Source organism: Lagenorhynchus albirostris, chromosome 6, assembly GCF_949774975.1.
Source record: "Lagenorhynchus albirostris chromosome 6, mLagAlb1.1, whole genome shotgun sequence".
In the NCBI taxonomy this organism is placed as follows: Eukaryota; Metazoa; Chordata; class Mammalia; order Artiodactyla; family Delphinidae; genus Lagenorhynchus; species Lagenorhynchus albirostris.
Window position 1 is genome coordinate 34,624,229 of NC_083100.1, and position 23,109 is coordinate 34,647,337.

At 40.3% G+C, this 23,109-nt stretch overlaps 1 protein-coding gene across 3 annotated transcripts; it reads right to left on the reverse strand.

Moving 5' to 3' along the window:
• Positions 1–4,728: 4,728 nt before the first annotated feature.
• BZW1 (basic leucine zipper and W2 domains 1) lies at positions 4,729–21,461 on the reverse strand. 3 transcript variants are annotated; one of them, XM_060152354.1, is made up of 12 exons: positions 21,361–21,461; positions 20,103–20,176; positions 17,679–17,855; positions 15,184–15,278; positions 14,329–14,394; positions 13,576–13,711; positions 12,727–12,836; positions 12,421–12,591; positions 11,821–11,967; positions 11,170–11,308; positions 9,681–9,803; positions 4,729–9,258 (listed from the first exon to the last, which is right to left on the reverse strand). In XM_060152354.1, the coding sequence occupies exons 2-12, from the start codon at positions 20,164–20,166 to the stop codon at positions 9,227–9,229; spliced, it is 1,260 nt and encodes a 419-aa protein (XP_060008337.1). In that variant the 5' UTR covers positions 20,167–20,176; positions 21,361–21,461; the 3' UTR covers positions 4,729–9,226. The 3 variants fall into 3 exon arrangements, with proteins under 3 accessions (XP_060008337.1, XP_060008338.1, XP_060008340.1); XM_060152355.1 differs by lacking the exon at positions 21,361–21,461 and adding an exon at positions 20,855–20,955; XM_060152357.1 differs by lacking the exons at positions 15,184–15,278; positions 20,103–20,176; positions 21,361–21,461 and having other exon boundaries at positions 17,673–17,756.
• Between the last annotated feature and the right edge of the window lie 1,648 nt (positions 21,462–23,109).

The window sequence follows — 23,109 nt, forward strand, 5'->3', positions numbered from 1 at the left end:
CCTATGTAGCTGTGCTCTCTCTAGTCTTCTTTGTGCTATTACTGTCATACAAATTACATCATTAGACATCAGAAGTTCATCAACACAGTTTTATCATCATTGGTTTATGGTACTTGTATTATACATCAGGAGAGAAAAAAGAATTAGAAACAAAAAATACATTTATACTATCTTTTATATTTACCTATGTAGTAACATTTACCAACATTCTTTATGTGAGTTTGAGTTACTATCCAGTGTCCTTTTTCTAAAAAATATCTATCTATCTATCTGTCTGTCTGTCTATATGGCTGCGCTGGGTCTTAGTTCTGGCACTCGGGATCTCAGTTGTGGCATGCGGGAATTTTAGTTGCGGATGTGGGATCCAGTTCCCTGACCAGGGATCGAATCCGGGCACCCTGCATTGGGAGCGCAGAGTCTTAGCCGCTGAACCACCGGGGAAGTCCCCACTGTCTTCATTTCAGCCTAAAGGACTGACTCCTTTAGTATTTCATGTAGGGCAGGTCTTCTAGTAACAGATTTTCTCAGTTTTTGTTTTTCTGGGAATGTCTCAAATTTTCTCCTTCATTTTTGAAGGATAAATTTGCTGGATATAGAATTTTTGGTTGGCATTCTGGTTTCTTTTTTTTAGCACCTTGAATCTGTGATCTCCTTGCCTTCTGGCCTCTGTGGTGTCTCATGCATTCAGATGCAGCCATTCCAAGCCACAGTCCTTGTAGTAATCACTATTGCAATAATCGCCAAATGCAGCAGGCACTTCGTTCCTCGAACACTTCATTTGTAAGTGCTTCATCGATAATTTGATTAACTGGGATGCTATTCCATGCCATAGATTCCTCGACTTCTGTTTCCCACTGACAAAAAGCTCAGCAGTGCATTCAAGTACAAACCAGATCCCAAATACCCTTCTTTCAGAATTTTCTAGGACCACTCCTGATACCAATTCTTTCCAGCCAGGAGACAAGAGAAAATCGAATTGTTTTAACAGAGGGATTTAATATAAAGTATTTTAAAGCAAGAACTAGAGAATTGAAAAGGCAAAGAGGGAATACTAATGTATCACAGAGGTAGTAATTACAGGAAGTAGAAATCATCTCTATGGCTGGGGGTAAAAAGGAAAGACGTTTGGATTATTAAAATAATTTAAAGGTTTAGAAGACAGCCCAAAGAGCTGGGATTCAGCTTGGGGAGGTGCCCTTACCTGGCTGGTACTAGAGCCTTGAACTCAGAGAATGAACTTCACAGAGCTGGGGGCAGACCTTTGAGAGGAAAATGCCAACTGGCTGGTGCTGGTATCTTTGAGAGTGACCATAATAAGACTGATTCTGGTAGTATGGGACTACTGCAAAATGGACCCAAGTGCCACTGCCAGGGTGAGGGCCATTGCTGTGGTGACACTGACAGGAACAGGAAGCAAACAGGAAGGAGCAAGTTCTTCATCATTCCAGTCTCCCTCTAGAACCCCCTATAGGCAGAGCCTAACTGGGAACCAGATGACATATAAGAAAGGTAGTCGGCAGAGTCCCAGCCCCAGCATCACATAGGAAGAAAGGGTCCGGGGCTGTGAGATGATAGCTTCATCATCTCTCACACACTACCACTTGATTTCTTTTCCTGAGATGACTGATCTATTTGGATTTTCTCCTCAAGTCTATTATGTTTATATATATATATATATTTAAAAAATTTTTGGCTGCATTGGGTCTTCATTGCTGTGCGTGGGCTTTCTCTAGTTGCAGCAAACGGGGGCTACTCTTCTTTGAGGTGTGCGGGCTTCTCATTGCAGAGCACGGGCTCTAGGTGCGTGGGCTTCAGTAGTTGCAGCACGCGGGCTCAGTAGTTGTGGCGCACAGGCTTAGTTGTTCCGCGGCATGCGGAATTTTGCTGGATCAGGGCTTGAACCCGTGTCCCCTGCATTGGCAGGTAGATTCTTAACCACTGTGCCACCAGGAAAGTCCCTTTTTATATTTTAAAATAACCATTCAGGATTACATTCATCTGCATGTGTTAGGGGACCTAAAATAAAAATGATTTAAATAAGATAATTTTCTTTCTTTATTATCTGAAAGAAGTCCAGATGTAGGTTGTCCAGGGATGGAATGCTGTTTGTGTCAAGAACTCAGGCTCTTCCTATTTTGTTGCTCTGCAATTCTCCACAATTCTTTACGGTCCAAGGATCCTGTTTGAACTCCAGTCATTGTGCCCATTTCCCAGCTAGCAGGAAGGAGATAGGGAAGGAAAAAAGACATAGCCTCTTCCTCTCAGGCAACGGTCCCCAACCTTTTTGGCACCAGGAGCTGGTTTCGTGGAAGACAACTTTTGCGGAGGTGGGGAGGGTCTGGTTCAGGCGGCAATGCGAGCAGTGGGGAGTGGTGGGGACCAATGGGGAGCGGCAGATGAAGCTTCGCTCGCTCGCCCACCACTCACCTCCTGCTGTGCGACCCAGTCGCTAACAGGCCGTGGACCGGTAGGGGTCCACAGCCCCGCGGGTTGGGGACCCCTGCTCTAAGGGCACTAGAAAGAGCCCATCCCACCCTCTGTAGCTTAATCATATGGCCACACTTGCTTACAAGGGAGGCTGGCAGATGTTTTCTGAGCAGACGTGTCCAGCTAAAAGTTGGGGATTCTAAGAAAAAATCAGGGAATTAATATTAGGGACCATGATACGTCTGCCACACAGGGGTATAGTGCTAGAGATCTGCCCACTTTATTAACTTTTTTGGTTCTGAATTTTAATACGGTGCTTACTCTCACTGTGTCTGGTATCAACCAGTACCATAGCCCCTGTCATTTCTCCCCAGTTTCTCCAGATGGTAACCCATTTTCTGCTGAACTTGTGGAAGGGCAGTGAGCAGGTGGCATAAGGGCAAGGGATAGAGGAGGTGGCTACTCCTCTGTACAGAGCCCAGTAAGCGCATCTATTTTCAGCTCCAGTCCTTACTCCCATCCTTAGAAAAACTAGTGGTCCCAATATCCGAGACTTTCCTGGGCCCTGCAGTATCAGTCTACTTCTCATGGTTGTTAGCTCTCTGCTGTGCTACCGGGGCTTAGAACAGAGAAAGCTAAAACCAAGCCAGTAGGTCATCTATCTGCTTTCCTTCTTCCAACAGCTGATTATTTTTCATCTGCCATTAACTCTTCTCTCTTGTTGTCTTTGTAGCTTTTTAACTTTTACATTGTTAAATTGTTTACATTGTTAAATGTAAAAGTTAAAAAGGTGAGAATGAAGTCTTGGGAGGACATTTACTCTGAATGCTTGACCACACTTAGAAAACATGACATTCATTCTTACTAGGCCATGAGGCTTTCAGTTGTCATCATGGGTCTTTCTACACGTTGCTAAAGCAGGCACGATGATGATGGTAGTTGGAACTTCCCTTACCTTTTACTAGTTCAAATCAAACAAGAAACCTGCCAGGGCTCTTAGTTCCCCATGAACACATCTTTCCTTGCCAAATAAAAATAATAGCCACTATTCACTGAGTGATTATGTGACAAGTACTGCATCAAGCACCTCTTTTATTTAAATAGATTTCATTGCAAACGCCTCAACCACTCCATGAGATGGGCATCATTTGATTTTACAGATGCAGAAAAGAAGGCTCAGGAGTTTTATTATTTGCCTCAATCGCACAGCTCGTAGATGAGAGAGACATCTTTCTCCAAGACTGTGTTTCAGGTAGGCATGCACTGTTTTGATGTCGAGGGCTTGCAAACCGTATTTTGTCCAGTGTAGCTTCCCTCATGGGATTTGAGTGGTAGGTGATAGCCCCTGAAGTGGACTCTCTCCAATGTGCTAGCACCTCCAGCATCCTTGCTCTGCACTCACCTCACTCTCCATTACCTGCCTCCTCCTGTAGGCCTGAATTCAGGCATCCAGTCCTGCTCACCTCCACAGCCCTGAACTCAGCGGAGCACCCAGCAGCATGCATCCGTTACTGACAGCCTCTAATCCATCCTGGCCGCCATCAGTCATGGCAACCCTAACCACAGAACAGAAATCTTGGATTCATCTTTTCTAAAGAAAGTTGCTTCTAAATATTTGTAATTCACACAACAGCCTTCGTTCTACACGTAAACATCCCCCTCAGTGCATTTTTTCATACCTTCAACTTCTAATCCAGGAAACACTGGATTTGTTCTCATTACTTCACCTATTCAACTAAAACGTAATGCTTACTACCTGACAAATATTGGATACTGGGTATATAGTGGTGAATGAGGGGAAGGTGGATTAAGTTAAAGAATTATGCAGGGCCCTCCAGACAAAGGCTAACGCCTTACAACAAACTACACTTGCATTTAAATACTACTCTGGCTGTTGATAGATGCTGATAGCTCGAATTCAGGTGATGGCACTGGAGAGAAGTGATTTCAATAATTGGAATAGGCAGGATTTGATCTGTTAGATGTGAGGGCTGAAAGGGAAGGGACTTGAAGCCTTCTGGAGAGGGTAGATGCCATTACATTTTACGAAGTGAAACACTGGCATTTTTTGAATATGTACGTGTTTGGATAGGAGTTTGAAGTACACGTGAGCCAAACAAAAGCAAACGTTGTTTGGAGAAAAAAAAATTTTCTGAGGGGCACAGGCCTTTTGATGGTACTTTAAACACGAAGTCAAAACAGTAAGGACCAGGACAGGACTGAGTGTTAACCAACCCCAGCACTCAAAGGTTATTACCATACAACAACCAGTGCAAGTCACTGCTTTTCTCTTTACATTAATAAGGAGTCTCATGAAATTTTATTCAATTTCAAGGGTACAGACAAGAAGCAAATTTCACAGAGAAATAACGCAGCAATATAATCACTGGCTTGGATGGCTGTACTTGAGGTTGTTCAGAGTGCCAAGAACTATCTGGATTATCGGCTACCCAGTTTTCTCCATTCTTCAGCTTTTTGCCACATGAGGATCCATTAGTCCTAACTAAAATGGAAATGAGGTGTACTTACAGACATAATATTTTATTCTCAGGATGCCAGAAAATGTAGAACATCTTTCTGAAGTAATAGGGGCTTCAGTCTGTAAGTGGGTCACTTATTTCCCCAATAGGTTTACCTCTAAGTCAACTTGAAGCACAGCCTTCAGGATTTCAAGCTTAAAAAAATGGTTTAAACTATTTTCATCCGATTTTAAAATGGTTACACTGACTGGAAATTCCCTGAAACAGCTCAGTTATATTTGATAACTTTGTAGCACCCCAAATTCATTACACACATTTAATGCATAGTTCCCAGACCTGCAGTAATACAACCATAACCATTCTAATCATATCATAGTTTAATAAGATATTGGTCCCTCTAGGTGAAGTCTACAAAGCAAAGGACTGCGCAGATTTGCTGCCACGTTTCCTCTACGGCACTGTAGTAGGCACAAGCAGTTGAGCTTTTACTTTAACTAAGGTTATTAAGAGTTACTAAATTGACAGTGATAGAGTGAATTTGTAAAGTATCCTCACCATTTTTTCATTAAGAGGTGAAATGATAATCTTAGAATAAGGATAAAAGGATTGTAGGTGCATTGGAAAATTAAAATGATTGGATTTAATATGGCTGCTAATATAGCCCACAGTTAAACAGAAGGAAAAAAAGTGGGGAGGGAAAGGGAGTTTGGAAGCCTTTCTGATCCATACCAAATTTCACACAATTATGCATAAGATTGTGTTTAGGTACAAATCCACTGCAATTCAAGTTTTTAGACAGAGGCCAATTATAAATTCATTATTTCGAAGTCAAAAGTACTTATCACGTCTTCTAGATCCCACTTAAATAAAGTCTTTTTAAAAACTTATTTCTTAATAATATTTCAAACCACTAGGTTTCAGTAGGCTGGTGAATAGACATACCCTATATCAGTACTAGAGGACTAATACTTTACATGAAAAACCATAGCAAGGCAGTTTACCAGAATTCTCATAGAAATGCACATTAGCCTATTTTACATGGCACCTGTAAATAGCATCTGAGGAAATTTTTACAAAGATAATTCAGTAGTCTAGGTAATAATGTACACTAGAACTTTGGCATCTATGTTACATTTTAAATCAACCAATAGTTCTATCAGTTCCTGCAAGCAGCCTACTTGAATATGACAGTCAACTCATCAGTAAAATTTCAATGCCATTTATCAATGTGTTATAATGAACAACTTTAATTAAAAATAAATCATTCACCTAGGATTTTAATTGATTTTTATAGATGAGAAGGAACCTGAATGATTCTATTTATGATACATTTATAAGTCAAGTAAGAATCTGGCAAGACCTCCAAAGCCAATGGGAAATGATTTGTCTGATGCCTATGGTGGGAAGGGTATATATAAAGCACAGCTATTATGAGATGGTGACTGGCAGAAAACAAAGTTCTTCTATTTTCTAGTGACCCTGGCAGAAAAAAATACTGCTTCAAGATTTGGACACACATAAAGATACATTTGCCAACGCAAATGTCTATCACTAGGTCCCCTCCCCTTTTAAAAAAGATATATTAGGATCCGCATTCTCAAGCGGGGGTGGTGTCACCCCCAAGTAGGACCAAAAAACCCCCTTACTCTTTTCATGTATAAAGCAGATATAATATATATACAGCATATCTATGATATTAAAATTCAATGGGGGGAATTCCCTGGCAGTCCAGTGGTTAGGACTCCACACTTTCACTGCCAAGGGCTGGGGTTCAATCCCTGGTTGGGGAACCGAGATCCCACAAGCTGTGTGGCGTGGCCAAAAAAATTCACTGGGGCACTATTAAAAAAAAAAAGTTTAAAAGTCTTTGGGCCTGGGGTTGATGAAAAAAAGCTTTAAGAAACACTGAATTATAAGTCAATCTCTGTCACAGGCATTTCTTCTCCCCACCATCACTATGCTATGTCAAAATACCCTGTGGCATTTTTGGTATTTGGAATTTTCGTAAGAACATAATGTCTCTAGGGCAATACTCCCAGAATAATTAAGATTAAGAAATTTATCATCCGCTCTAAACACATTTAATTATGGCATCTAAGAGGAGACTTATCCTTAGAAACTGACACCAAGTTAGGAAAATCAATTAACATTTATCTGATCATAATTACAAGTACAATCTTAACAACTATATTAAGAATTACAGGTTTGAGGTTGGCACTGGCAGCTGAAATTCAAAATTGCCACTTAAAATTCAAAATGAAAATCTGCAAAGCCTTTTTAGAAAGCATTCCCTTTCTTTACACTATACTGTCACAGGTGACTTTATCCATTTACTATAATATTGTAGTAAGTAAACACTACTTTGCCATGACGGAAAAAACTGTGATCAGAGATCATAATGTAGTTCTGGAAGACTATACATTTTCACTATACACAGTATATAATAAGGTGCACTCTGTACTGCAAGTAACATGCAATGATTTGGTTGTAGAAATGTTAATGTAGTTTCTGCTACATCAGAATTCTGTGTAGGTGTTTACAGTTTGGGGGTCATAAGGATGAAAAGAGCAATTATTTAATGCTTACATAGTAGAGATGTCTGAATGCATAACATACAGTTACCAGTAGGCATTAACATGGAAATTACAAAAAAATTAAAAAAAGATTAACCTATATAAACCTAAGTGTAAGGATGGACTTTATTTAAAAAAAAAAAAGTCTTTTAAGGACTACAAATTACAAAGTAAAAGCAGATCACTATGTAGAAACCTAGTGAATACATTTTGTCTGCGCATGAAAGCTTTATCAAAGTCATTCATTTAACAATTTCACCCCCTTCACAACCGTATCAGTTATGATGCTCTTCTTCATAAGGTTATTATACCTTTATTTCAAACTATATTACATGTTATTCCCTCAAGATAAACTTTTAAACACCTAATTTTTAGCTCCTAACAATGGCACCTCTGAAAGGGGCAATTCCCACGCAGTCTCTGGTGGCATTATTCCAAGCTCATTTCTTTCACCAATCAAAACAGCTTTCAAAATGTTCACTTTTAACATGAAATCTTTCCACCAAAAAGTGTGGCCACATTTTCTTTTCTAATGACTACATATAAAAATGGGTAGCAGCAAGAAAAGATGGAAATTAAAAGGCAGCCATTAAAATAAATGGATCAACTGTACAGAAGAGATATTTGGCTCATGGCAATTTAAAATATTGGCAACTGGGGTAAATTAGTAGGCAGATGCTTGAGTCATATATGAATCTGTGAAGAGAATGAAGCTGGCCCAGTATGACCAAGTAGGATAATCATCACTGCACTTCATTCTTTGCAACAAATACCCTAAGCCAATAGGAAATATGAGTTATATTTAGAATCCCAATCAGAACATGCTAACCACTTTTCTTTCAACAATTTTCTGGGTTTAGTACAGTCATTTGCTTTACTTATACTGTTTTATGAGTCCTTTCTTACCAATCTAAGTGTATGACAACTGTAAAATACTTTAAATGACAATGCTTTTCCAAGGTATATTTGAAAATGGCGGTATGAAAAGAATATTCATTTGTTTTGTCTAGAAAGAAGCAAACTGAATGCAGAGATTTCTCAATGGGTAAAAGCTCAACTTTTTTCTTCCCACGACCACCACATACAATTTCCCAAACACCTCACTTTCAAGTTTGTTCTCCATGGCTTCATTTTAAGGAATGAAAATCAGAGAGCAAACAATTGAGCTCAAGTACATCTGGGGTTAAAAAATGCAAGAAAATATCAACATGCAAGCAGTGGTCCAAATACTCAAGATTCATGTAAATGAATCTGCTGTATATGAGATTTCCATTGATGAGCAGGGCTTTGGGCATACCAAATTATCACACAAATCACTGCCTTCTGAGACTCTGGATACTTTTACAGTTTAATTTGCAAACAGAATTTTTATAACAAATTATTTTCAACCAAATCATATCTTGAAAACTGTTTATATAGAAAACCCAGGGAAAAAGTGAACTGTTCATTGTGGAAGGCCTTAAATTACATTATTACAGTAGAAAATACAGGAGGTAGAAGATAACTGAAAAGACTAATGCAACATTAGATTCAAATCTATAGCTCCTGTAGCTACTTAAAACATGGTTTTAGAAACTAAATCCAACATTTCCAGTAACCATAGAAACAGTTAAAATAAAATTTGCCATGAAAGCCCTTATATCATGCTTGATATAGGGAGGTAGGAAGATGTAAGAACCAGGACACATGAGACATGACATTTTATCTACAATTCCTGTTTGCTTTACTGAGGGTGTAGTTTCAAATTCAGTCACCTTCTTCAGCTTCAGACTCAGATTCTAGAAAAGGGGAAAAGTGCAGTCAAGCATTACATGGTATCAGAAAGCAAAACTTCTGTTTATAACTTTATTTAAGGAATTAATAATGCTCTACTCATATGAGGGGGATATTAAATGTATTCATTTGTAAACCTCAAAATTCATAAATATTAACTATTCTCAAAATTTTCTAATTTCCTAAGAATGACAGTATTATGGCCAAGCCATCAAAATACCTGAAGTCTAGTTTTCCTCACCTACTTTAAAGTAATAAGTTTTTGCAGGTCTGTCATAAATGAACAAAAATCTGTACTCACATACAAAATGGTACCTGAATGAAAGAAGGCAACATGTATGGACATACTCTTGGCCACATTAAAATAAGTTCTCAGGCTTTACCAAAAAAAAAAAAAAAAAAAACCTGCTCAAATGAAAAGACTTACCTTCTTCAGCATTTTTGAGCCACTCTACAAACTTTTTCATTTGCTCAAGGAAGACACTTTTCCCCTTGGCAACATGTGCATCTTTATACCACTTCAGAATGGGTTCTTCACTCAGAACTTCAGCTATAAAGAGAGCAACCTTTACATTTGTGGAGTTTTCATACAGTACTTCTCTAACTAAGGCAGAGTTAGAAACCCCCTAAGGCAGCTGTCCTCAACCTTTCTGGCACCAGGGACCGGTTTCGTGGAAGACAGATTTTTCCATGGGGGGGTGGGGGTGGGAGATATGGCTCAGGTGGTCACGTGAGCGACGGGGGCGGCAGATGAAGCTTCACTTGCTCGCCCGCTGCTCACCTCCTGCTGTGCGGCCCGGCTCCTGATGGGCCGCAGACCAGTAGCGGCCCGCGGCTCTGAGTTTGGGGACCCCCTGCCCTAAGGTGCAAACGCCTTCAAGGCAAAAAAGATCTCACTGAAAAGCAAATATTTTGGTTGCTTACAAAATAAATCTGTGTTCAGAACTCTCTTAACTGGTTTCTTCAATGAATTAAAATTTAAAGTAGAAAAGATGAAATGAGAACACTACATTAAGAAACTTTTTATCAACTTGTGGCCAATGTATGAACCTACAAACAGGAAATCAACCTTATTAAACCAGTGATTCTTTCAACTGAAGGCAGTTTTATCCCTTGGGGACACTGGACAATGTTTACAGACATTCTTGGTTGTTACACTGGGGAGAGGTGCTACTGGCACCTATTGGGCTGATGCCAGGGATGCTGTTAAACACTCTACAGTGCATAGGACAGTCACCTACAAAATAGTTATCTGGCCCAAAATAGTAGTACCAAGGTTGAGAAATCTTGTGATAAATGATCAGGGATATCTCATAGATAATTCTTTAATTTTTTTTTTTTTTTAGGTGTGAAAATGGTACTGTGATTTTTTAAAAGTCCATGTGTTTTATAGATAAAATTAGAAGTTAATTACTAACTTTTCCAGAATTAAATGAAGATTTCTAAGATTTATTTCTAAACAATCTGAGTGGAGGAAGTGGAGGTATAGATACTTTAAAGAAACCTAACCACAAGCTGATAATCACTGAAGCACAGGGTACTTGGAGTTCATAACCCTATCCTTTAAAAAACAAAACAAAACCAAACCTGGGGATGCAGGGATACAGGTAGACCTCTAAGTTTAAAATATGGGAACCAACAAAATCATCTGTCTGGGGAAGAGGACTGGGGGAATATAGGAGGCAAAGTTTGAGGTCTCATCAAGAAGGCTTTAAACTTTAACTTGTTAATAAGCTTTAGAGATTTTTTAAAGATAATGCACTCAAAAGTAACTAATTAAATCAGAGACAACTCAGTCCTGTGATTAGAGTAAAATATTTTAGGGTGCTGACGTTCAGAGAACTACTCATTAGAATTATTTTGAGTTTCCTAGGATATTTGTCAAATGTATTCACAAAATTCAAAATTTAAATTACCTTTATAAAAAAGCACCACTATTTTCTGGAAGGCTTTCATGAAATGAATGTTGTCATAGCAATACTCCTGAATCTTCAGTAACAGAGTCAGCTCAGACTGACCTTGAGTTGTAAAGGCAGCAAGTAGAGGGCTGTATTGCTTTTAAAGGGAAGGGAGAAAAGATTTAGTCATTTAGTACGATGGCCGTCTATTATAAATTCCTAAGACATAACTCATCTTTTACAATCACTGTGAATTATATTCTGTTTAGTGGAAGTTGAAAAAAAAGAGTAAAGCAGAAAAATTAAGCATTTAAATCAAAAAAGCAATACTACACCAAGGATTCCAGATAATTGTGAATACAATGTTAACATTTTAAAGGGAAAAAAAAAGAATCCTCCTGTTTTCCAATATTCTCTCAAAAGCAAAGACCATATTACAGGTTCAATCTACTTTTAAACATGTATTTGTTTTTAACCTGTGAGCCAAAGAAAGCCCAAATCAGACTTTTTAAAAGGTTATCATCAATAGTTACTATGTTATTTGTCTACTTACTGGTGGTTTATCCCCAGGAAGCACAGGATGTGATAAATCCTTTTAGAAAAGTACACTGACAGTTCACTTACCCCCACTTACAAGAATAATGTTTTACCAAGGCACAGTTCTAATACCTTCAAGTGCTTGATGGCTTGCTCTGCTACAAGCTCCTCTTTTTTGTTCCATTCCACAGTGCTCATTACACTGGACCATATTATTCCGATGACAACTGGTTCTGGGATGTTGTTTTTTTTCATCTCCTCCTTGACATACAAAATTATCTGCAAAAGAATCCAAATTTAGTACAGAAATAAGTTTGATATGTAGATACTACACACATGAAACTCAGACCTTTCACAAAAGCATAAACACCTTTCCATGCCACTAGCAATGACCAGGAGACCATATATAATCATAGAACTTTTAGAACAAGGAAGTACAGACTTCTAGTTCAAACCCTGTATTACACATAGGCAAACTACCTAGGAAAAGACCAAGATGGAAACAGAAGGTCTGTCTATTGGCTTGCACCTTACAAAAATCCCCAAGTGTTATGATTTCTGGGTACCCATAAGGCAATGAATATGAAAAAGACTGAGGCAAAGTCCCAGCATAACATTCTATTGCTATTATAAAACTCACTGGTGAAATACTTTAAAGTTTCTGAAATGAGTAAAAATTTTCTTAGCCAGAAACTTGGCCATATAAAGATAGTTTAAATAAGAATATCTCACATCCTTAAATGGATCACCACGGGACATCTGTTCTTGAAGTTCTTTCTGGAGTTCCTTACGAGCTCCTATGGTTTGCTGATTCCGAACATACTCTGAAAGCTCTTTCAAGCCTGCCTCAGTAAAATACTTTGTGAAGTGTTCAACGCTTTGTTTATTGGCAGGAAAAAGTTCCTGAAAGGAGAATTTAATCTGGTTAAATGGTCTTCAAATCAGATTAAGAAAAACACTTTTCCTCTTTTCACAGATTAAAAATGGGAAAGTTGCCTATTAAGCTTTCAAGACTGTGAAGAATGAAAAGTTACAAACCATCAGTCTGTTATCCATGCTCACTTTCCGAAGACTTGCAGCTACTGCATTGATATCTTTTTCATTTATCCATGATTTAAAGAGCTTTACAGCAAAAGCTGCTGAAACCCCTGTAGAAAAACAGAGCTTACTTAACAGAAGTACCTTCCTGGATTTCAATGACTATCTCTCATTTCCTCCCTCTGAGGTTCCACCACACAGGATTATTCACTTTATCCCCAAGCTTACCCCTGAACTTCCCTCTGCCACTGCTTACCATTCTACTCCAATTTCTCTACTCTACCATTTGCTAGTTGTGTACTGTCAGTCAAGTTAAACTGTTTTCTGATGTGTAAAATGAGAGTAACAATTCTTAACACTTGACAGGGTTGTTGTGAGAATAAAAATAAGGCATGTTAAATAACTCAGTACTCTAAGCAATAAAAAGAAGTTAGCTTTTAAATTACTGCACAGAATACTTTAACTATGGAAATCACAAAAGGGAACTTATTTTCTTTTTCAGCTTGCCATTTTCCCCATTTTCTCTATTCAAGATGTTCCCAAGTTTCCCAGTTGGGATTAATCTCTCTCTGGGTTTCCACAGCATTTTTTTTTTACTTTACAATCAATCACATTTTGTCTAGACCCTGGATAGACAGTTGTTAAGTCTAAATGCCAAAGGTATACATTAAATAACTAATGAGCTGAAATGAACCAATTAAATTTAAGGATACTAGTTAAAACTAAGACTATCACACAAGTCAAATCTACATAAACTATATCTTAACTTTCGTATCAGTTCATCTTTCAGGCTCTTATCTACTCCACCCTCAGCCAACTAAAGATCATCCTTTACTAAAGGTTGATTACCTTCTTTAACCAAATTCTCATTATAAAGGCTATTAAGAATGGATGCGTTAAGTGTTCCATTAGCCAGAAGAACACCAGTCAACATAGCCAGCTTGTTCCTCTCCGACTCTGAAAAACCCTTTAAGAACAGCAGCAGCTATAAAAGTAAATAGTTAACGGTTAAAAGAGCAAATGCATTACATAAATAGAAGCAGTAAAGCATATTATATTGGTTAAAATTGTGGGCTCTGGGGCCTAACCATCCAAGTTTATATCTTGGTTATAATACTCACTAGCTGAGTGACCTTAAGCAAGATACTTAACCTCTGTCTCAGTCTTCTCATATGTGAATGTGGATAATAAAACTTGTTTCACAGGGCTTTTGAGAATATTAAATGAGTTAATAATTAAGACAGTGTCTCATATTCATTAAATGATACTATTAACCTTACCAAATTTTCTGTGCACTTATATGTAGAATATCTAAGACTCAGAGAGCAAGTATGTTAAATTTCTCCTTGTTAGCTCTGATCTGCTACTCTCTGTCTACTAAACAAACCCCACTTGGATTTTAACCCCTTTGCCACTTGTTTGGATATAGAGCTAAGAAACAGTGTACAGCAAATTACAAAATGATATACCCCCAAACTTCATTTCAAAGACAGCCTACCTAAATATCTAAAATTATCTCAAATCCATGGCAGAATTAGGATTTAACATTCCCTTCTTTGACCCCAACCTTCTGTTTTCCACAAAGCATATTGCTGCTCATACCTTTTTAACTTCATCTTCAAAACCCTTCTCCAGGTATTTGTAGCGCCTGATTAACTTGTTAAAAACCTGTAAGAATAGTAAAGGAACTGAATGATAACCTCATACGTAAAAATGTCAGATTCCCAAAAGATCTAAGTCAGGGCAACTAAGACCTCTCCACAGTATCTCCAGAATAGCAAAGAAGTGAACCTTTCATCAGATGTTTAAACCAGCTTGGGAAGTCTGTCAATTCCCAAATCCTACAATATACCAATACTGTTAACACTTTAACTGCCACCCTGCAATAGATTTTATTGCCAAATATCAAAGCATGGACTAATTATTGCTCAAATACAAGTCATTTACCCATTTGTAGGATATTAACAGAATAGGATCATAAAATAGAGTTCTACTTTCCTAATGACATAGACAACAATCCCTAGGTTAGATGCATTTTAATTCTTTGCTTACAGTAACACAAGCATAACTATGTATGCAACTTTCAAATGAGATTCTGACTGGTAAAGAAGCTAATCTGCCTCATTCACCTTTAAAAAGCTACATGCAGAATAATTTAGTGATGAAAATCACGACAGGGAACTGATTTTCCTTTTTCAGCTTGAATTTTTTCCCTAAAAAATGGATTAATTTTAGAGGGACAAACAGGAAAAGGAGAGCTGATACAATTTTTTTCTATTTTGTTTTCCTCAGCACATTTTTAAGTTCCTAAACCATCATACTGCACACCCAGAACACCTCTAAACCTTCAGCTAAGAGTCCTTCAACCTGCTACCAGCAATCTCTTAAAAGCAGAATATTCCTTAAACATTAGATGGATAACAGTTAACTGAAATAATTATGTAAAGTTTAGTTTACCTGAGCAAATGCTTGCATGGTCTCTAGGTCTTCTTGTGCTGCGAACACACAGACATCTGTACGCATCATGTCATCTGCCAGTGTACCACCTGGGGCTAAGGTATATTTTACAAAAAATTTGCAATGACCTTCATTTAAAATTAGTAATTATTTCAATCTTACTTTCTTTTAAACTTTAACTTAACTTTTTATTTTTATGTTTCAGGTGTACAACATTATAGTTCAACCTCTGTATATACTAGTCAATCTTATTTTCTGTAAGGATTCTCATTATAAAATAAACTGATAAAAATTCTGAGATGATTTGAAAGCGAAGTCAATTTCTCAGAAGGAACATGGCTGGTTGGTTCAATACGTGTGAACAAAGTGAAAACAATTTACTGGAATAAATAAAATAACCCTCTTCAGCAACCCAATGAAACTCACTCACTGCATTAATTCAGCAGTGCCAAATCTGTCACTCAAGTGGAGATGTTCAGAATTGGTTCTGACTTTCCATATAGAAAACCTTTCATAAACTTCCAAAGAGTCTGGGCTATAAAAACCTGCAAGTTAGAGACTTTATCTTTTAGATACATTTGTAAGTATTTATGGATAAAATGATGTCTGACGTACACTTTAAAATACAGGGGAGGGGAGATGAAGTTGGTGGGGTAACAGATGAAGTAAGATCGTTAAACATTGCTGAAGTTGGATAGCAGATCCTTAGTTTATTACACTATTCTCTCCAGGATATGTTTGAAAATCTCCTTATTAAAAACGATCCTTTAAAAAGCATTTTAAAAAGCGGCTTATTGATAGCAGTATTATGAATAGAAAATAGGTATGTTTCCCATTTCTTACTACAACTGATACTACAATAAAAGAGATACTCATCTGACTAGGGATTAGAACATGAACATTTAAGTTCCCGTTCCACCACTGAGCAATTGTTTGATCGCATGCAAGCTACTGAAGCCTCTCTAAGACTCCATCCTGCATGTATACAAATAGAGTTCTGATTCTATCAGCTTGGCCGAGGTTCAATACACTGTTACTGTGAAAACATTTTGGAATACTTTAAAGAGCCATGGAAATGAAATTACCAGTATCCTTTGAAAATATGTAACTAAGTAGCACATTCTATTAAGATAGTCTGAGCCTGTTGAGGGTGGAGGCAGGAGTAAATCAGCAGGGCTATGGGTAGAAATATAATGTGAGCACATAATGTAACTTTGAATCTTCTAGTAGCCATATTAAAAATAAAAGGTGAGGGGCTTCCCTGGTGGCGCAGTGGTTAAGAATCCGCCTGCCAATGCAGGGGACATAGGCTCAAGCCCTCGGCCGGGAAGATCCCACATGCCACGGACCAACTACCATGTGCCACAACTACTGAGCCTGCACTCTAGAGCCCGCAAGCCACAACTACTGAGCCCCCGAGTCACAACTACTGAAGCCCACGTGCCTAGAGCCCGTGCTCTGCAACAAGAGAAACCACCGCAATAAGCAGCCTGCACACCACAACGAAGAGTAGCCCCTGCTCGCCGCAACTAGAGAAAGCCCATGCACAGCAATGAAGACCCAACGCAGCCAAAAATAAATAAGTTAAAAAAAAAGGTGAAATTATTTTGATATACTTTAACCCAACACATCAAAAATATTGATTTTAACATTTCAGTATTCAAAATATTAGAGATATCTTACATTCTTTTTAGCATTGTCTTTAAAATCCAATGTGTATTTTACATTTTCAGTACCTCTGAATTTGTACTAGCCACATTCTAAGTGATTGATAACCACAAGTGGCTAGTGGCTAATACATAGAAGAGTGCAGGATTAGAGTCTTCAGGTACAGAGCTGTCCTGAATTGGTTCCAGGACCGTCGTGGATACCAGAATCTGCAGATGCTCAAGTCCCTTATATGAAAGGGCATAGTATTTACATATAACCTACACATATCCTTATGTATACTTTAAACAGTCTCTAGGTTACTTATAAAACAGAATACAATGTAAATGCTACATAGTTACTGGGGTATGGGAAATGCAAGTTTTGCTTTTTGGAACATTCTGGACAATCCCCCACCACCACTCCAGGGAATATTTTTTATTTTTGATCCACAGTTTGCTGAATCCATGGATGCGGAACCCTCGGATACGAGGGTTAAATTTATAAAGTATTTGGTAAGACAGAACAAGAGATAGGGATTTCTTCATTAACTGAGAGTGTACAAACACAAGTTGGAAAAATCACTGATGGAAGATATTGTTGGGACTTATATGTCAGACAAGTCTTCCCCAAATGTTATGGTTCTGTAATGGATTTCAAGTATAAAGCTAGACAGAGCAATGCAATTGGCAAATTTACTATAATTTGAGAAGAAAAAAATGGGAAAATCCTAAGGGGGTAAAAAAAAAAAAAAGCCACCCTGATTTGATAGGTTTGTCAATTAGTTCATATTCTGGATTCTACATAATCCTCATACAACACACCTCCCACAAGACCCAGACACTTACCCAGCATTCCACCGGCCACCAGAATGTCAAAGAGTGTTTCTGCATATCGGCGGTAATCAAGTTTTGCTCCAGAAGCATCAAGAAACTTTGCTACTGCTTCCAAATCAGTACCAGTTTCAGTTAAGCCTTGAATAATGCAGTCTTGAAACTGAGTAGGGTCAAACCTCTCTTTTTCATCTGGGGGAAAACCCCAAAACATTCAGTTTTAAAAGGCTTACTAAAATACCATGAAACCATAACCTTATGAAGCTATAACTACTGAATAAGTTAACCACATTCATCACAATTTCATTTATTTCAATAGCTGGAAAAAACAAACACTACCTAGATTAACCAAGACCTGCAACACAAGCAAACACAACAGGAGACTAAACACACGTGCTTTGCAAGTTGCACCTCTACAAGTGCAAGGCAGGACTGCCTATCATAAGAAGTGTGGGGCTTCCCTGGTGGCGCAGTGGTTGGGAGTCCGCCTGCCGATGCAGGGGACGCTGGTTCGTGCCGCGGAGCGGCTGGGCCCGTGAGCCATGGCTGCTGGACCTGCGCGCATCCGGAGCCTGAGCTCCGCAGCGGGGGGAAAAAAAAGGAAGTGTGTGGCTTTTCTCCCACTATTTTTTCACACAAGTCTCCTAAGTGAGCTAAATGAGCTGGTGTGTTCCTACTGCCAGGTTACCATTTCCACCTGGAATGCTCTTCCAATGCCTCTGAGCTTTTCTGAAATTTAGGATATCTTCTATACCTCAGGTAAACTTCATTCCTGAGTGAAAGGGAGCTCTTGATTTTCTTTAAAAGTGCCCATTACACTTTCTACTTAAAAAAAAAAATCACTTATTTAATACTTATTAAGGTAATCTTTAGAAAGTACATTTACTGAGTATCCAATACATGTCATGTAGCAGTTATGAGTAAGGGCTCTGGATTCAAACTGCCTGATTCAAATCGAGATCACTGCCTAACTGTCTGAATTTTAGCAATTGGCCCCATTCTTCATGTTTGCATTTCCCTATGGTAAAATGGTGATTAAGAGTAGGACCTATCTCATAAAGTTGTTGTGAATATTAAATGACATAAATAAAATATAAAGCATTCTAAAAAGTGCCTTGGGTACATACCTAGCCTTTACTGTGCTGCTATCACACACTCCAGGGTAGGGTTTGATTTCCCTATCTAGGTTAGATGATATCTTAATTTCTACACAGCACTAGGGTGACCAACTCTTCCCTGTTTGCCTAGGACTTTCTTGTTTTTAGCACTGAAAGGATCTGTGTCCTGGGAACTCTATTCAGTCCCAGGCAAATTGGGATGGTTGTTCACCATACCCAGGACCCAATCATCAAGAACTAGGAGGCCATGAGTGATCGCAATCTGGAACTGGGGAAGTGACATCTCTTCCTGGTACTAACAACAATAATAAAACTACTTGATACTATATTTACACAAAGGCGGTATCAGTAATCCACATAACTTGAGGATACAGAGTTTTCCATTACTGCAGAATTGCTCTGGTTCCCAACTTCTATGCCTCCTCTTGAGAAAATTTACTGGCTTAAATCTAAATGAATCTGCAAAGACTAGAATCCAATTACTCCTTGGTCTCCCTGCTGTAAGGGGGCAGGCTACAATCAGAAATCATAAAAGATTCTGTAATATATATTTCAAAGTGTCTGCCACTCAGGATAGAAAAACACAATTTATAACGAGTAGCCTATCCAGTTCTCTATTTCCTAAAAGTTTCCTGTAAAATAAGGTCAATATGTGCTTTTGAGCAACAACACTGAAAAGTGTAGGGGTAAAATATTAAACCCAATACAAAATATATCTGAGACCATATCTCACTTAACTGTGTGTCACTAGTGCAGTGCCTTGCTACAGAATTCAATATTCAGTGAAGTACCTGATAATACACAGAAGTAGTTAATATAATTCTCGTAGTTTTCTTACTAAGTTTGTGAGGGAATAGTTTCAAAAGACACTGCAATGTGAACTCTGTTCCATAATTAACTTCCATGGGTTAAAGTCTGATTTTTCTCCCACAAATGTTCACACAGTTTGGGTGAAACTAGTAGTCACGTTAGGAGCTCTCCTTTTATAAATTAACCTTTTCCCTCAAGCAAAAGTTTCCTTAAATGAAATTTAGCGAGTGAAAATGCAGCCCATACTTTCTCTTTTTTAGAGGCACTTTATCTGCACAACAAAAACATCATTCACTAACCTGCTTAGATACATATATGTTGATACCAAAAGTCTTAAAGGTAGTAGAAATATTAAGGGTATATCTGAAATGGCAGTCAACTAGAAATTCAAGTTCCTTTCGGTACTTTCTCTTTAGGTTTTAATGCTAAGCAATAGCTTGCCAGGGGAACCAAGACATGAAAGTTACTTTGGAGGTCTGAAGAGAGAGATTATTAAAATATAAATATTTACCTCTTTTTCTGGTTTTAAAACGCTGGCCTGATAGCGTTGGCTTTTGCTGCTTTTGATTATTCATAAAAGACACCCTGGGGGGGGAAAATAAGGCCTTAAAAATATGAGTGCCCCAACATCCATTTTAAAAACAAAGTATCAAACCCTGGCCTAGTCACATGTAAACCATATAGAACATACACTTAAAGTCTAGCAAGAGACCTGGGGCAGGCACACAGAATTACCTTTGCTTGAATTAAACTTAAGTTCAAAACCTGCATTTCTCCCTACACAAAACCCTTTAAAGATAAAATGTGAAGCACACTTTTAAATGACTTTTCAGCGCCACAACGACTAGTGGCAAATCACCCACCATAAACAGAGGTTAGTCTCTTCCTCTTTAAATTCGCCTACATCTTCCACCACTCTGAGCACCACAGAGGACTAAAAGAGATGACCACCAGTCAGGAGGTATCCCAAATATGCACGTTAATTTAAAGACGCTATCAGAGGGCGAATCCCTTCATCGAGGGGCCTGGTTATGAGGAGCACTACCCTACTCTGAAGTCGTGCCCGTGACCGCAGCGTGCGCTTGCACCACTCCAGCGTGAGAAAGGGGCTGAGAGCCGGCCTAGCCTTCTCCGCCCCATACCTTACAATACAAGCCGCCTCCCTGGGCACGTGTCTCCCCATCCAACCCTTCTCGTGCCTCCCGCCCAGGACCCCCTTGGGCACGGCGGGGACTCCTCGCCCTCAGCCCCCTCTCTACTGACCCCGTCGTTGGCGGTGGCGGCCGCTGCAGCGAGCGGACCACAGGCGCCGAGGCGCTTCGCGCCTGGGGCCCAACCACCCCGTACATCCGCCCTCCCTCCCGGGAGAGCAGCGGCGGCGGAGGCGGCCGCAGTGGTGGTGGCGGCTCCTCCACCCCGCCTGCCGAAACCCCCCACGCATACATCACCAAACAGAGACCACGGCCGCTTTGTTACCCAGGCCGGGCAGGGCCGCAGGGGGACCTGCCCAGCCCACTGCCTCCGCCTGTGGCGCCGCGGGGCACACTCGGGCCCCACGTTCCGGCCCGGGCACCCGCCCCTCGGCCTCCCTGCTGAAGCAGCGGCCCCGACCTCTGAATCCCGGCGCCGGATCTGATCCGGCCTCATGCGGCGGCCTCAGCCCGGGCCCATCCAAACCGGGCCGCACAGGACCTGCCGCCTCCCTCATCCTCTGCCCAGCGACTACGGGCCGCAACCTCGGCCCGAGACGAGCGGGCCCTGCGCCTCACCGAATTTAAGGCGAAGAGGAAAGAGCCAGAAATCCCGGAGGTGGCGGCAACTGCGGCGGTGTCTCCTCTGCGACCGGAACTAACGAGAGGAGGGGAGAAGGGAAGAGGTGCCACCCCCGCCCCGGCCGGTCTCCTATCGCGAGATTTCTTCCTCTGGTGCTCTGCCCGCCCCTCCCTGATGGCGGCTTCGGGGCGTGGGGTGGGAAAGGAGGCAAAGGAAGCGAAGAGGATTTTCAAAGATTCTTTATTCCTCATTGGATTCCAGATTTCCCGGACACTTAGCCTAGACTAGCCCATCTTTCTTCCATCGCCGTGTCCTCCGGCCTCTTAGCACATGGAGGGGTTAGGAGAACGAATATCCCCCACCCCTGCCGGTGTCGAGGAAGTTGGACACGTCCGGCCCGAGTCCCTTCCCCACCGAGCCCCCCCACCCCCCACGCCCCAGTAGCGCCGGAAGTCGAAGCCCGAGGGCTGGGGGCGCCCGGGCCCTTCGTGGGCGGAGACCGAGTTGGCTAAGGGGTCCATACGTGGTCTCTAGTGCGGCTGGGCTTGGCAGCACTCGCTCAGGCTAAGTCCGAAGCGGGGCAACATTGTTCTGCGGTGCTGGCTGGGTGGGGTTGTGCACTGCCCTTCTTAGGAGCGAGGAAAATCCAGATAGGGGTCGGAAGGAAGTTCGGCCCTCCGACTGTGGCCGCCATCCTTGCAGTGGTCTCGGTAGTTCCGCCCTGAGTATGATGGTTGTGGGAACTTGGAGATCATCAGAATCCTCTGGAGGACTTGTTAAAACACCTTGCTGAGCTTCGCCTGAATTAGGTAGATCTGGTGTGGGACCCAAGAATGTGCATTTCTAACAAGTTCCCTGTGATGCTTGATGTTGCCAGTCTAGGGATCTCATGGGTGAATCGCTGAATTAGAGGATGTATCATCAGAGAGCTGGGGGACTAAAAGTGCGAAAAGTACTGTGGACGTTGTAAACCTGTACAAATAACGATGCACAGTGTCTCCAGGATCTAGCCTTATATTTATATTCCGTTTGTACCATAGTTGTTTGCCTCTCCATCTGCTTCCTTACTCTCCTACTACTAGAGGAACCCTAAAAACAGGGTTTGTCCCTAAAATCACCTTTCTTGGACCCTGCTTCTCCTCCTTATCAAATATTTGGTAAATTAGTTTGTTTTAGTTGATTTATTTTTCCTTAACAATCTGATCTTTGCCCCATGCTCCTCCCAATTTCATGGAAAATTACTTTCTCAGAGTTCTTTCCCATAATTATTGCCAAATCCAGTGATTCTTTCAATCTTGAGCATTTAGGGTGTTACCCATCTCCTTAAAACTTCACTCCAACTCTCCTGGTTACCTCTGCATAGTCCTTTGTATTTGCTGGCTCATCTTTTTTTTAACATCTTTATTGGAGTATAATTGCTTTACAATGGCGTGTTAGTTTCTGCTTTATAACAAAGTGAATCAGCTATACATATACATATATCCCCATATCTCCTCCCTCTAGCGTCTCCCTCCCACCCTCCCTATCCCACCCTTCTGGTCACAGAGCGTCGAGCTGATCTCCCTGTGGTATGCGGCTGCTTCCCACTAGCTATCTATTTTACATTTGGTAGTGTATACAAGTCCATGCCACTCTCTCACTTCGTCCCAGCTTACCCTTCCCCCTCCCCGTGTCCTCAAGTCCATCCTCTACATCTGCGTCTTTATTCCTGTCCTGCCCCTAGATTCTTCATAACCAATATTTTT

What these genes read in the sequence shown, in the direction of transcription:
- BZW1 (XM_060152355.1), bottom strand. Translation starts at nt 20,940, where the DNA reads ATGTACGGGGTGGTTGGGCCCCAGGCGCGAAGCGCCTCGGCGCCTGTG. An exon ending in GTGGTGATCCATTTAAGGAT is followed by an intron (nt 11,968 to 12,420) that starts GTGAGATATTCT and finishes ATTCTTTTGCAG; the next exon opens with ATAATTTTGTATGTCAAGGA. An exon ending in GCTCAAAAATGCTGAAGAAG is followed by an intron (nt 9,259 to 9,680) that starts GTAAGTCTTTTC and finishes CCCCTTTTCTAG; the next exon opens with AATCTGAGTCTGAAGCTGAA.